This window comes from Tiliqua scincoides, chromosome 2, assembly GCF_035046505.1.
Source record: "Tiliqua scincoides isolate rTilSci1 chromosome 2, rTilSci1.hap2, whole genome shotgun sequence".
Classification (NCBI taxonomy): domain Eukaryota; kingdom Metazoa; phylum Chordata; class Lepidosauria; order Squamata; family Scincidae; genus Tiliqua; species Tiliqua scincoides.
In genome coordinates, this window is record NC_089822.1 from 2,609,805 (window position 1) to 2,625,624 (window position 15,820).

Genomic DNA, 15,820 nt, shown 5'->3' on the forward strand with positions numbered 1-15,820 from the left:
CCACATAGATGCCACATAGTGTTAAAGGAAATCCATTTAAAAAACAATGCCCCTTTGCTTAGTGGTTTAAAAACAGCCTTGCTGACCTTTATAATGCAAGACAGAGGCATCAGGCAATCATTGTCTCTCCAGTTGCTTAGAAAGGCTTCACTTTTGAGGTAGCCACCCCTGGGTGAATGCTTCACCAAGCATTCTTCTGTGTGCTGGGGGAAGGAGGGGTCACTTGCCTCTGAGTGAAGCAGTTGGAGAGCACCAGGAGAGAGAAGGACTGATAGAGTGGCTGTCAGCTGCCCTCTCCCACATTAACAAGGCTATTGTTAAATGACTTTTTTTCCTTTAACGGACGCTTCTCATCCTGTGGCTTAAGAATTTGTGGATAATTAAGTTATACCTCTAATTTTTAATTCTGGACCCATTAATTCTTAGAACCTTTTCATCTTTAGCCTAAGAGAAGTTGATTCTTGATGGTGAATGCTCAGATTAGTTAGTGTCCTTTTATCAAACTTATAAGGGGGAACCTGATACAGGTCTTCTACAATGAGAGAATGCAAAGTTGGTGGGCTTCTACTCACATTAGGCAATGGGATGAATTCATAGGGGGAAGGTCACCTTTGATTGTCTACCAATTCCACTGCTGATAAGATGGTATTTTAATAGCACTGACTTGCCTATGACAAGCTTGCTTCTCAATAATGCATGGTAGACAGTGGTGTAGCTAGTTCACTTGACACCTAGGGCGCATAAATTTTTGTCACCCCTATATAACAAAATTGTCATTAGGTAAGGGAGGCTTGCCAGAATGTGGAATGAAATTGGGTACCAGTTGGAAGGGGAGCCCAGGTCTGCCCGGCATAGATCTGGGTTCCCAAGTTTGGATGGGAGCCCAGATCTACCTGCCAAACAAATCTTGGCCAGAGGCCAAAGGTCATTCAAGAGCCCAAGTCTACTGGGCTGGTTGACCTGGGCTCTGGTTTACATAGTGCTCATACCACCCCCCCCAAACACGAACATTGGATCCCACCCTAGTGTAACCCTCCCACCAGATGTCACCTTGTTAACACCTTATTGGTTCCATGCTGTGACATAACATCTCATTAGCTCTTTGAACAATTAGTCTCGTTGGTCTATTTTACATAAGACAGTTATATTTTTGGTTTCTGGTTTTGTGGCCATAACTTTTGGTAGGTTGGCAACCTTCAGTCTCGAAAGACTATGGTATAAGACTACAGCACCCAGTATTCCCAGGCGGTCTCCCATCCAAGTACTAACCAGGCCTGACGCTGCTTAGCTTCCGAGATCAGACAAGATCGGGCATGTGCAGGGTAACAGTTGCTGCCATAACTTTTGACAGAATGGAGATTTCACCTTGAATTTGTTTCATTGTATTCTGCTGCAAACTACACATTGAATGGTATATAACATGTTGAGTATTATTCCTAACTGCAGTTCTAGCAATTTTGGTCACCAGTGGTGTCACCGCTCTGAGGGTGACACCCAGGGTGGATCACCCACCCCCACCCCGTCAGCTACATCCCTGATGGTAGGTTTAGGGATATTTTATTTTAATTACAATAAACAATTTTTAAAGAAACCCATGCATCAAGATGAGCACTCCAGCTTGGTAAAGAATTTGTTTGATTACTTAGTGATGGGACAGAGCTATGCTAGTGGAGAAAGTTCTATGCTAGTGGAGAAACTACAAGAAAACTCATACATGAATTGAGAAATTCCAGCACATTTCAGCATTCAATGTTCACTTTTGTATTTAGTAAGTTTGATAGAAGTTCATTTGGCAGGATCCATCCTTGGAAGAACTGGAAGAATTTTGCTTAATGCCATGTCCTACAAAGCCAGTTCTTTCCAGTGAGTTCACCCTCAAGCTGTCCGAATCCCTGTGTAAGTTACAAGATTGCCTTAAACAGGAGTAACAAGATAAGATGGTATAAAACCATATCCACCATTTACAGGGATAATGTAAAGGCTACAATATATCAAAGGCTTCTGCTTGTTACATGAGCTTTTCTAAATACTATGACTCATGTTCTCTGTGGCCTTGCTGGATTATAGAGAACAAACTACTGAAGGCAAGGAAGCAGGTTGTTGACACCAAGGAATTCTCACCTTTCCACCAGCTGCAGTAGATGAAGCAACCTACTTCTTGTGCCAATGAAGGTGGGGAAAAAATGGGAAGGGAGGTTACTAACCAGGGGCTTTTGCAAACCAAAGAACTGGTTTGGATTTTTGGCCATCCAATGGCCATCCAATGCTGTTAGAGATGCTGTGGCACTTTCAAATGTAAGCACAGGTGCTTCCCAGCAGGGACACACATGCCTCTTTTCAAGAGAACAGAAGAAAGCGGAGAAAACAGGTCTGTGGAAGATTTGTCAGATGTGACAATGCATTTTTCCTTTTAAATGTATCTTCCTTTTGCATAACAGGTTCCCAGTCACCAAAAGAACAACCCCCTAACAGCAAGTACTAAACACACTTGGTGATTTTAAACATTACTTTGCATGCTGTCGATTGCTTCTGCACCGCAGAGGAGCACCGCGTCTGTCCTGGCATCACTGTACTTGCTGCAGTCACAGAATCTCTCTCAACAGCAGAGGCTTCTTCTGAACTGCATTCCAGTGCAGAGTACAGCCCACTAATACAGTGTCCGCATGCAACTGCAGCTGCATTAGTGAACAGAGAAAGTGGGATACATAAATGCAAGCAAGAAGGTGAGCACTTGAGGTATTCATTTGAGAGCCACACAGAGAAGCAAACAAAAATGGCTCTCTATTGCATATTTAACAACCCAAATTTTGTGTGTGTGGTAACAGAAGCGCCGACATGCTCCCTTGTTATACCCACTAATGTGGAATGACAACAGCTGTGTTCTGGTTGTTTTTCCACTGCTGTAGTACAGGGAGTTCTACAGCAATGAGGGAGGCTGTAGTAGGTCATACCAGCAAACACCCTGAAGGACACAAGGAGGGTTCCTCTTAACAGCTCTGTGCCTCTAAATGAGGTGGCATTTGGACAGGGAACCAACAATACAGAGGTACTTTATTTCACATTTTATTAGTAGACAGAGTTGCCAAAAACTAGAATTGCCAAAGGGGATGGGGGAAGACAACACAAAAATGCATTAATCAGGTTTAATTATATCAACCAAAAGGAAGAAACACACTATCCGGGATTTCCACTCTAAAAAAAAAAGCTGGGGTGCTTCCTGCTGGTCTCAGAATAGTTAACTGCATTAGAAATGGTTTCTGCATCAAAAACAAGGGGCAGGAGAAGTTGGGTTTCTGAGAGATCGAGAGTACAGATGGCTCAAGTAGCGTTTATCACCTTCAAACATGTAAATATGTTTGAGCTTGTATCTCTGTTGGATTTCAAGACCGGGAAACCAGCAAGTCAACAGGCAACGATCCCTTGAAGGGTGGGGATGAGTCAGCCTGGCCCAGCGGGCAGCAAAACCCTCTTGGAGCAGGTGCTTTGCTTCCCTCCAAAACAAAGTCACAGCAAGGGGAGGACAGCGGTCTAATAATGCATCTCACACCACCAAGCTCGAGAAGACAAGTTACTGGAGCGCATACAGTGAAAACGGTCAAAGTACAAGAAAGAGCTGAGAGATGCAGTTCCCTTGTTTCAAACCAGGCCAAGAGTACCGACTCCACCTCCACTGCGCAGATCAGGGCATATAAGGAATCTGCCCTGTCTGCTCAGCAAGGGGGCACTTCACAGTTCCCTGCTGTGGCACAGAATGCTCTGTTTACAGAGCCACACGCTCTCCAAGAACAACCTTACTCCAGAAGTGCCCCCCACAGTTGGATTGTCTTGAACAAATCACAGTTGGTTGCATTTTGGTTTCCATTTTTACAGTCCTGCTTGACACCCTCTCTCCCCCCCCCCCCATGCCTCTTTAAGCAATTAGGACTGTTCCACAATTTGAACGCAGAAGCTGAAATGGGCCAAGTCAGCCACCCTCATTACAGCCAAGGGATCCACAGTTGCAACAGAAGCCTGAGACATATAGCTCATTCCACTGGATGAACAGGATTCTCACAGACGGTGGCTGGGGGGAGGGGCAACAGATACCAGTCGAGGACTGGCTTCCCCAAAGGGGTCCATGGCGGCTTCAGTTCACTCCACAAGGCTGCCTAGAATCCATGGCTACTGACGAGCCTGCTTCTGTGCTGCAGCTTCAGGGCAGAGCTCTTCAGGGCGAAGGCACAGCGCCAGGGTATTCACCCATCCTTGTCTACATGATAAACTGAAGTTGTGTGAATGACATCATGCAAGAAAGCAGAGGGTTGCATTACAGTCATGGCCAAGATATCCACCTACCACAAGGTCACAGAGGATTGGCACAACAGTGATCACATGGTTTCTGTCACTGACTTAACTCTTTGATGCTAAATTTTGTCCCACCCCAACCCATTTTCCTTGCAAAGTTCAAAGGCGCAGTAGATCCCTTGTATAAAGCTATCCTGAATACATCACTGCTCGAGGAAGGGGTGCGCACTGCAGACCATAAAGCCAGTCATTTTTTGTTTAAATCCCTCCAAGAGGCATTGCTCTAGCTAGGCATCACAGCCCAAGCATGCTCTTAGCATTACGCTCATTAGTGAGTATACCATGCCCTCAACAGCTTTCACCTCTGGCAAGAGCCCAGAGAATCTCATCTAAGTAAACCCACAGACCCTGGTTTCTGCCCCCCTCCCCCCACCCCTATGCTAAACAGCACTTCCTTTCAAGGTTGATCAGATTGTTCTGCCCTAGTTGGGCACACCCCACACCCTGGGGCAGAAGGGAGCAGTCACAATTGCTCCCAAGGAAAACACAGTATGCTTGAGAGCTCTGTCCCACAGGAGAGAGCCTGTTGCAGCTGACTCTGCCTTCAGAGAGAGGCCTTGTGACAGCAGTGGTCAACTGTCTCCCCCGCCCAGATAAAGCAACTCGAGGGTGCAGTGGGACAACAATACAGAGTGCTTTGAAGTGTTTATTGGAAGGTTCATATCACAAGACAACCACCCCAAGCCTCAATTCAACTTCTTGGGGGCTACAGCCCCTCTCAATCCAGGCTCCCTCCCCCCTCCACACATTTTGTAGCACTGCAATGGAATACTGGACTTGTCAGCACCCTGTCTTGTCAAGCTCACTACCCCGGAGCTTATACTTCCTGCCCAAGACCTGAAAAGAAGGCGAGGGGCAGGGGAGAACCACCAGCACAAGGCCAAACAAGTGAGCACCCCATCACAGTCACTGGAGCAGCAATATCTTGGCAGGGGCCCTGCAGCCAATTCACTGTCGTTCTCATCTCCGTTTAAAAACCCCGGCTCCTGGGGAGGAACCCCCCGCCCCACAGTCTCTGGCGTGAAATACATTAAACATCCGGATGAAAGAGACTGTGTTTAATTCAACACCCTAAACACAGAGCAAGCCTGTTGTGTTGTGAATGTTCCTGGAGGGGGTGGTGGCGAAGAGGAGCAACTTTGTGGGGGGGGGGGGAGAAAAAGGCCAGGACGTGGGGTGGGGCAGAGAATAATGCAAGTTTCAAGACACTCTGTGGGGAGCTCGTGTTTGCTAAGAGGTCCAAATAAACAAAGGGGAAAGAGTGGGATCCATACAGCAGGAGAAAGCAGGAGGTGCAGGTTTCGTTGGTATCCCCCCACCCCCTCCACCGGTGTGTATATATATATTTATATATTTTTTGCTGAACTGTCACCAGGTTACGACTGCTCCCCTCTGGCCACACGGGCAGGGCAGTGCGGGGGAGGGGCTGGGGCAGGTCACGACTCCTCGTTGCCAGAATCATCGTCATCGTAACAATCAGCATCCTCCTCCTCCTCCTCCTCGTCTTCATCATCTATGTCGTCGTCGTACAAGTCGTCATAAAGCAAATCCGAACTGTGGTCATTGGAAGGCACTTTAGTTTTGATGCAGTACTCGGCCAGCGTGGTTGGAACCTTCACACCGTCCTTCTCCGCTTCTGCCTTGGTTGCCTGGACTTGTTTCCTGCAAGGCAGAGAACCGAAGGCCCGACAGTTAGGCACACTCTGCCCAGCCAAGGGCAGCGGCCACATCATCGCGCGACTCCGCCCTCCATCAGCTCTGAACACTCTTCCTGTGCCCAGGGGTGCCCGGCCTCCACAAGCAGCAAGGAGGCCAAGCAAGGCTGTGGAGTGAGGGCAGGAGACTAGCTCAGGGAACTGTCTGGCTGGGCAGATTTCTGCAGTCCAAGTTCAGAGACAAGTTCCTCCTAACAGCGTTCCTCCAATGGATGATGGTCCCAACTCAGGATTGGAAAGCCAGGAAATCCACCTCATTCTGCCCTTGGCCATGGGTGCGGAGGAAGAATCTGGCCCCCTGTCCCACTGGACCCCACCCCCAGTACTCTGCTTGAAAGCCTTTCTATCTCGAGCAGTTGGCCAGAGCAGAGAGAAAAACATAAGTATAGGATCTGGGTCAAGTCTCGATTAAAATGCAGCCTTATGCTGCTGCTTGGCATATAAGACAGTGTGGGGAGGAGAGAGGAGAGCGTGCCCTGCATGTGTGTTTGTCCAGATCAGGAAAACCTACAGGACTCATTGAGGGGAAGTTGGCAAAGTGCTACTTCTCTGAAGGCCAAATGAGAGGAGGACCCCACCCCACCCCACCCCACCCCGTTGTCTCAGAGGAAGATAACACTGCAGCCATCCAGCTAGGGCCTCAAGCACCAGCAGTTGCAAGGCTTCACTGCACACTGCCTGGGGAAAACCAGGGAGCCAACAGGACAGACAATGTTGGGCTGGACAGATCAGTGGTCTTTCAGGCTTCCTCTCACCCCTCCTCAAGCACTGCCCACAACTCAGGCTGTCTGCAGAGGCCTCAGGCTTCTCCCCAGTCCAAAAGGGTCCCGGGGCCAGTGATGGGCAGGACTTCCCTCACCCCAGGACCCTGGAGAGTCCATGCCAGTCAAGACAGACACACTGGCCAAGACTGAGTAAGACAGCTTCAGAGGCTCTCCTGAGGCCAGTTTTGAAGCGGATCCCAGGAAGAAAGCCCTTCCCCCACTGCCCAACCCAGGAGGAGGAGCAGCAGCAGCTGCGGGCTTACCGAATGATTTCTGCGTATTCTTTGTCTTTTCCTTTGCTGTCCCTCCATTTTCTGAACATGACAGAAGCATCGACATTTGCCGGAGAGAAGGTGTTGGGCTCGTTAAGCAAGGAGATTACGCTCAGCAGGATAGTCCTGAGGAAGCAGGAGAAAGAGGCATGTGTCAGGCGGGCTGCATCTGAGGGAGTGTTTCATGGTTCTTGAGCTTCCAGAGCTGGTTCTCAGCACCTTCTGACACATTCAGGACAGCTCAAGTCAAGCAGTTTCTACCACAGGACTTGCCATGTGTGTTCAGAGGGGAGTTCGTGCAAGGCAGGGAATCACTGGACTTGCACTCTTGAGTAAGTGGCATCGCTCACACCTGGCGATCCAGGGAGGAGCAGCTCCTGGAATCTGTGGCAGCCCCCTTTCCCCAAAGCCTCAGAATCCCACCTCAGGGATTTTCTGAGCTCCTGCTTCCCATACAGCCACTTAACTGGGAGCGCTGAGGACCAAGCCTGGGATTTCCAGACGCCTTGCCAGCGCTTCACCACTGATCCAAGACTTCCAGTGCTGCACACAAGCACCGTCTGCATGGGATGCAGTGAGTGCAGACCAGAGCATGAAGAGAAGCAGCCCTGAAGTGGGGCACGGGTGTGTGCTGGAGTCAATGCATGTTAGTACACCCCTCCCCCAGAGCTGCCTGGGGGCCGGTCATCAACAGCAGGAGCTGGCAGCCTACAGCCTGTAGACTGGATCTGGCCTGCCACCCAAAGTCAGCCAGCCTAGGTGGAGCTTGGCTTGTGAGGCAAAGCCTCCCACCCAAGTTGCTCCGCATTGGACAGGACACGGCAGAGCTTCTGGTGCTCGCTGAGTTCCTTTGCCAGGCAGCAGGTGGTTCTGCTGCTCCCTGTTTGTTTCACTCCCAAACTGAGCTGTGTGTGCTTCTCCTGGGAGCTTAGCAACCTGGAAGTTCAGTGAGGATGTCATTGCCAAACGTCCAGCCCCTTTGCCTGAAAAGGTTGCTGATCACGGATCTACAGCCAAGAGAAGGAGAGAGAAAAACCAATAGTGGGGATCACGCGGGGCCAGTCAACAGGCTGTGGAAACCAGGGAAGCCCAAGGTGCTCCAGCAAAGTCTTTTTGGAAGGAGCAAGTCCTGAGGAGAAAGTGGTGTGGTCTCAAATGGATGCCATTGAAGGAGAGGGATGCATAGATGAAGCAAGGACGAACTCTGAAGCAGGGATGAGGAGCATGTAGTGGGGGGGGGGAAGCCAGAAGAGAGACTGGAGTAGATGCCCAAAAGAGGCATATGGGGTTGTGCCCAAATGCAGCAGGCATCCTTTCCAGTTCGCAAATCTAGAACTTGTAGCTTTCAGCACCTGTGGGGTTGGGCAGTGCACATCCTAGGCACATGGAGAAGAGGCAGTGCTAGCCAGTGGGAAGTTGGCCTGGTGAGAAGCCAGGGAGGTGCCCCCCCCACACTATGGTGCAATCAGGCTGCCAGCCTTCCATCACAGCACTGAAAGACCCCCAATTCCGACAGCCTTCCTGGGCTCTGGCCACCTGCTATATTGAACAGACACATGGGGAAAGCAATTCCTTCCCCAGCCCCCAAGTGGCTAAATGAGACAACGCAACAAGACCGAATGAACAACTACAAAGGGCTTTCCCACAAGTAAACAGAACAATTGCCGCAGCGGCCACACACGGGCCCCCAACAGTCGACCCTGCCAGAGTCCATTTTGGCTCCATGATTTAGAAGCCGGCTCTGGAGTGATTCACTCCCAGAGATCTTTGTAACTGTTAGTCCATGCCTGCCATTAATGAACTTTTCAATACTGGCCATTTCTGCAGCCTCCAGAGGCCCAACCTGCCGCGCAGCCCCCACTGAAAACAAGTCGGTGGCCCACAGACAAGCTGGAGTGAGACCGAAGCACACTTGGATGAGGTGACCTCCAGGTGCCTCGCTTCACTCTTGCAGCAGGATTGATCCAGATTTTTATGCAGTTGCACCTGTAACAATCATGCCAAACTCTCTGCAGCAGACCTAAAATCTGCTGGAGCCAGAGTTGGAGTTAGGGTTTTGGAAGTTTAAACATTATGGAGAGGGAAGCCGAGAAACACTGGTGTGCTTGGACCCAGGCTCTGCATCACCTTACCTGACATTCTGGGTTGGATTCCACCTTTCAGATGGCAGCTCTCCACTTTGAGGGTCATCTACAGGTGGGTGAAGGATTGAAATACAGACGTCTCCATTCTGGCAAGAGAGAGACAGGTGGTCAGGACATGCAGACACCCACCTCAGCACAGACCCCCCCCCCCCCAAATACCTCAGCCTCGTTTATCCTCTCAGCTTCACCATGAGGAGGCTGGGCAGGGATACACAGTAAGACTTCTCGAAAACAAAAGGGGAGAGCATATATCCCTGCAGCCTAAGTAACCCTCAAAGGGCTCTCTACACCCCTTGCAAGTGGCTGCAGTGGTCCGCCTTGGGCGTTCTGGTGCTTGGGCACAAAAGCAGCAGGAACTGTGTTTTCCTTGGGGGTTCCCTTGATGAGCATCCAGAATCCACAGAACTCCAGCAGGGGGAGCCAGAGCTCTCGGAAAAAGAAGAACTGCCTTCAGCCCTCTGCTGGTCCGGAGCTCCATGCCAAAGCAGCCCCAACACACACCCTGTAAGATTGATAAATCTGTATGTCCTTTTTGCGCTGGGCATCCAAGGGGGCAAAGACATAAAGGAGAAAAAGTCCACCAGCACGCACGGATGGGTCCGCTTTGTGGGCTCCAGAGTATACGGCATCGCAGCTTACGAAAGGGTGAGAACCGATAGAGACAGGTGGAAAAAATGGTGGGAGTGGTTAGATGGGGTGAATCCACCTATAACGTGATGTATCTGTGTTCTAGTTAAACAGCTGATGTAATGTGACTGTAGTTGAAAACGAAAAATGTGATTTCTTTCCTTTGTATTATTTATTGTAGTATGAAACTTTTTTTAAAAAAAATCTATACCCCCCCCAAATCTATATTTGCCAACACACACCCTGCTTTGTTCACCTTTGCATCTCCATATGGAAGGGTGGGGGGCTGAGGGGGGTGAACAGGAACTCCCAGTGGTGTGGGTAGCTAAGGGGAGAGATAGTCACCTTGCCCATGGGGCAACTTGACTATTTCCCAGTCTCCCCTTCAGTTGCACCTAAGATGGGAAGGGAGACCAGCTGAATGGACAGTGGATGATGATTGGCTGTGTGCAGTGCTGTTGTTGGGGGTGGAGGAATCCCACCACTGATTATGTGTCTCGAAGGTTATGGTGCCATCATTAAAAGGGCGACAGGTCACAGGGGTTTTGCAGTGCGGGCTGGTTGGCCTCCCCAAGAGAAAGACGGCTAAGACAGACACACAATTGTCCTGCTTTGTGACCTCAACCCCTCCCCGCCTCAGGGGTACTGGTGATCCTGAAGGTAATCCCTCGAGCCTACAGCTGCTGCTTTTAAATGCCAGGATTAAAAAGCTGCTGCTTTCAACATGAGGCCTGCCTGACCCAGGACTTTACCCTGGCAGGCACCAGAGACCTGGCTGGATGAGGCAGGAGGGCTGGGTCTCCCTCAGCTCTGTCCACCAGGTTTCTTGGTGCTGCAGCAACCACAGCTACAGGGATGGGAAGTCAGGGTCATGATGGTCTGATAGGACGCAATTCCCCTTATTATTAAGATTTACACCCTGCTTTTCAACACAAAGTAGTTTACAGAGAAGACCAAACAATGGGTAGCCCAATCCTGCATTCCCTGCTCCCTCTCCCGGCCCGTCTCCTCCCCTTCACCTCCCCCACCGCCTCAGAATGCCTCCTCCCCACCTCCCCCATGCCCCCACCTACCGCTCTGCTGCCTTGTGGTTCATGCAACTGCCGAGCGGCAGAGCTCCAGCGCTCACCCAGTGTTAGCCCAGCACCGGTGCTAGGGCCTGCAAACATGCCTTACGGCACGTTGGCACCAGTGCGTGCCAGCAGTGAGCTGGTGCACACTGCATAGGATTGGGCCCTAAATGGCTCGCTGTCCCCAAAAGGGCTCACAATCTAAAAAATATGCAGAAGAAACACCAGAGAACAGCCATGACAAGAGACAGGGGCTTGAGTGAAGTTTTCCCCTGCTAAATACAGGCATCCCCCCCAACCACAGTTTCACTTTTCTGAGGTTCTCCCCCCCCCCGTTTTTTACTTATCTATGTGCCTTTGCAGCACTCTTCCTATATAGCCCTTCCTGCTACAGAACACTAGAGGAGGAATGCAAGAAGCAAGCAGTCAAAACACTAGAGTAGTGGTTCTCACACATTTAGCACTGGGACCCACTTTTTAGAATGAGAATCTGCCAGGACCCACCGGAAGTGATGACATGACCGCACGTGACATCATCAAGTAGGAAAATTTGCCTTAACAATCCTAGGCTACAATCCTACCCACACTCACCCAGGAGTAAGTCCCATTTACTATCATTATTAAAAGAATATAAATAATAGCTTGCTAAAATTACAGGTCTGTAACATTTCCCCAAATGCAGTCACATACCATGGTAGAATCAAGTCTAATATATGAAAAATAAAATACTGAAATGAATGGGGACCCACCTGAAATTGGCTCGCGACCCACCTAGTGGGTCCCGACCCACAGTTTGAGAAACACTGCACTAGAGGAGGGAGACAGCCAGAATGTTAACAGGAAACAGGAAGCAGTCCCACTTCCTGTTAGCGTTCTGCTGTTTCTCTCCTCTAGCATTCTGGCTGATTGCTTCTCGCATTCCTCCTCTAGCTTTCTGTAGCAAGATGGTCTGTATAGGAAGAGACATTAAAAAGATCACGTAAGTATAGAGTTTGCTTTTATCTGCTGTTTTGGAGTCTGGGGGGGATGGGACATATCTGCTGTTTCGGAGTCTGGGGGGATGGGACATATCCCCTGCAGACGGAGTGATGCCTGTATAAAAGGAGAAGCACTTGAAAAAGTGCTTCTGTCCAGTTAGCAGGATAATCAAGTAACCTGTTCAGGGTCTATTTTGTCCCTCATGCTAATTTCTAGAAGAGGTCACCTGAGGATCTGGAGAGGGGTGGGGTGCCTTCAGTTTGTTGATGACACCCAACTCTATCCCTCCTTTCCATCTAATCCTGGGGGGAGCGGCTGCTGAAATCTTGGAAGGTGGTGGGGAATTGGATGCGGGTCAATGGACTGAAACTAAATCTGGACCAAGCAGTGGTCCTCCTGCTCCAGAAATCCATGATGCAGGTGCGAGACTATCAACCTGTTCTGAATGGGGCTGCACTCTCTGCAGGAACAGGTGTGCAGCTTGCTTGGAAGTCTTCCTGGATACACAGCGGCTCCTGGAATGCCCGGTGTTGACTGTGGTGGGGGGAGCCTTTTGCCCAGCTTTGTGTGCCAGCTGAACCAAGACCTGCTGACATCTCATTCGCATTACTGCAGTGTGTGCTACACAGAGCTGCCCCAAAGACAGTCCGGAAAGTGCAATTAGTGTAGGGTGCTGTGGCCTGTGTGGCTACTGGGGCTCAGTGGTTTGATTCTACTGGACACTGTCAGTTCATTTCAGAGCCTAACTCAAGGGGCTGGTTATGACCTTTTGTCTTAGGATCAGGGTACTTGAGGGACCTTGCTGTGAATATGTACAGTTTAGGCTTAGTAGCATGTGGAGCTTGAACCAAACTAAGCCAGTAACAGAAAAGTGGCTTGCCATTCCTAGCTGCAAGGATTTCAGTAAACAGCCAACCAGATTTACAACTCAATAGAAGGTAAGAAGGTAACACCTTTGCAAACAGAGTGGTGCCTATCAAGCTGACAAAGGGCAGCTGGGCTGGCAACCAGACCCACTTCAGGAAAGTTGTCCCCAGAAGTCCCTGATTGGACAGCCCAATGTCACCTCAGTACTATTAGCCTAACAAGTATAAAAGAGGAGGCCCAAGGGGGTGTTGGGGGGCCTGCTGGGACAGAGGTTTTGGGTGCAACATCCTGCACGCTGTGGACCTTTGTCCACCATGGGCATCTGGCCTCACAGGTAGCCTGGAGCTAAAAGATCTACAAGAAGCTGAGCCAGGTGAGAGATAGAGATTAATAGAGATAGCCAGCTAGCTTTGTTATTTTAATACTGATATGTTTCCTAGATGTTTAAGCCTCTAACATTTGCTGCCTTATGTAACCTTATGTACTTAATAAACTAAAAACTCTTTTACCTAGTTGTTTCATTGTCTGTTGGGGACAAAGGTTCAGAATCCTGCCTAGCCATTCAGCAAGCTACCAAGTGCTCATTGAGGTCTAGTAACTTGAGGACTGAAGCTTTAATTGGAGAAAGCGTTCAGTGCCTGTAAAGGATAGATTTAAGCCGAGAGGGTCTCAGTATCCCTGGACTGAGACACTGGCACATACAGGGTGCTGGCAGTACTACTAAACAGGGGGCCTTGAGGGCTTTAAGGTTCGAGAACCAAGAACTCTGAGCACCCCAAACTCCCATAAGTATGCAACAGACCTCCTCCTCCCATACATGCTGGCTCCCTCCCAATATTTGGAAGGGGCCCTTCTGCACATGCCAATGCCATCAGAAATAAGGGGAGCAGTACAGAAGGCCTTCTCTCTGGGGGGTGCTGCAGTTGGGGATTCCCTTCCCTTGTGATTAAAGAACTGCCCCCCTCTCTTGTTCTGGCGGAGACCAAAGACATTCTGTTCTAGCCAGCATGTGGGAGTCTTATTGCTTATCACCACCTTTTATCAATGGTGCTCAAAATGGCACTCCATAATGTTCTGATGCCGCTTTACTACTTTTTTCTATTTCACCGATTCTTGACTCCTTTGGCTCTTTCGTGGCTGCCGTATTGTGTTTTGGTGCTCACTATTCATTGCTGCTTTTGATGTTTTCACTGTTTCCCATTTTTACATGTATTGAGGCTGTTGTAATGTTTCTTATACAGGGGGCCCTCGTTACCGAAACCCACAACCACTCCCAAGTGCTGGCAAAGTCCATGGTTCTTGGAAGAGGAGCAGCACTGCAAGACTAGGCCAACCCAGCCTTGGCCTTCCTTGCCAAGTATCAAGCCTGAGGCTCAGTGGCAGCCTTCCAGGCAGCCAAGAGGGGGAAGAAACCAGTGGGAAGGCGGAAGAGATCTCAAATGCACCAGCCCTGGACAACACATCACGCTACACAATGGCTACACAATGGCTTCTCTTTTGACATAAGAGATGCTTTGTGGGGCAAGAGTGACATACAGGCTTACCTCATAAATGTTGGGGTGCCACATTTTGGTCAGGAATCTGAAGGTCGGTGGCGAATACGGGTAGTCCATAGGAAATTTAATGTGAGCCTGAAACAGACAGAACCAAACACCATATTCAGAATATGCACTTGGCACCCCAGTACAGCCATAAAAGCCTAACCTTGCATGCAGCTGCAGAGCTGTTCTGCCTCCTTCATACCAACATCATAGTCAAAGCAAAGGGACAGCAGGAGCCCCTCCGAGCAGCCAGTCACCCTCTTCTGCATTAAATTTGTGTTGGGTTCAAGTTCCCTCTCAGGCATGTTATTCACTAAGAAAACCCGAGGCCAATGACCATCTTGGCCTAACCTCACAAGGTTCTTGAGTGCATTGATAAGAACTCACACGCAGGCATTCCTCCCTAAGCCCCAAGCCCCAGAGGGACGACAGGACACCAGTGGCCAAAAACAACTACAAATACCACGCAGTGTTTTCTGGCCAAGACCTGGAGGCTGAGAAGCTCTGGACAGGGAAGATTAAGTTTTGTGGAAGTGCTAGGCATGTAGCAAATAGATTTCCAAAACTCAAGAAGTATTAAGAAGTTCAGGTTGGGCCCACATTGAGTCAGATCCATGGATAGAAAATCCGTGGACAAGTAGGCTCAAGCTGTACATAATTCTTAAAAACAACTGAACACAACACCATAATGATGGAGAAGAGGAGGTTGGGCTTCTTTAGTGCAAATGCTCCTAAAATCCAAAGCTCTTTCTACCGATATATGTGTCTTTTCTGAAATAAAACCAATGCTGAGGGAACGGATTTTTAAACTGGATAATGCTCAGGATTTAGATTTAGTAAGATCTTCAAATTTTTCTCAGCTGTACCGTTTTCTGAAATTAAGTCACTCGAGAGCACAATATTTATTCTCACTTACCTCTGCCCCTTTGAGAAAGGCGTTCACTGAACTGCGTTTTCAAACCATGCCAACAGCAGTTCTAGATGGCAGATATTTGTCCACTCCCAGGCATTTGAGATTTTGTATTTGTGGAGCAGGACAGATCGAGGATATTGCACATTATCTGCTTTACTGCCAGCTTTATCAAAACCCTAGGGAAAAATTTCTGGAACCTATTTTGGCTACCCTACAAGGGGAGAATCCACAAATGAAATTGTGCTAGTTACTTTCTGACTGTGACCCATCAGTCACTTATAGCGTAGCGTAGCGTTGCTTGCTAAGGCTGCCAGAACTATTTGTGCCAACTACCTGGGGGAAATAGCGGTAGACTGTCAAGGAGACTCCTTAATATGATGGGTATAGGTCCCTTAGTGCTTGATTTTGATTTTATTTTATTACTGTTTGTATTTTGATGTATACCTGGATTGATATATTTATTTCATTGTGATGGCTATTAGCTAATACAATAAACAATTTTGACTTTGACTTTTGACAATACCATAATGAAAGCCACCAGTGCTCACAACAGAAACAGCATGTGAAAATTAAAATGATCACAAA

At 49.0% G+C, this 15,820-nt stretch overlaps 1 protein-coding gene and 1 pseudogene across 1 annotated transcript in view; both read right to left on the reverse strand.

The window, feature by feature from the left end:
• Window positions 1-1,220: 1,220 nt before the first annotated feature.
• Window positions 1,221-1,337, reverse strand: LOC136642836 (5S ribosomal RNA; annotated as a pseudogene).
• Window positions 1,338-3,050: 1,713 nt separating this feature from the next.
• UBE2R2 (ubiquitin conjugating enzyme E2 R2) overlaps window positions 3,051-15,820 on the reverse strand; it is a 70,333-nt gene continuing 57,563 nt past the window's right edge. Inside the window, exons 2-5 of the mRNA XM_066616981.1 lie at window positions 14,326-14,412; window positions 9,228-9,325; window positions 7,087-7,221; window positions 3,051-6,006 (exon numbers count right to left, since the gene is read on the reverse strand). Of these exons, the coding sequence (XP_066473078.1) occupies window positions 5,781-6,006; window positions 7,087-7,221; window positions 9,228-9,325; window positions 14,326-14,412 (546 nt within the window). The 3' untranslated portion in view covers window positions 3,051-5,780. The remainder of the gene's footprint in view (window positions 6,007-7,086; window positions 7,222-9,227; window positions 9,326-14,325; window positions 14,413-15,820) is intronic.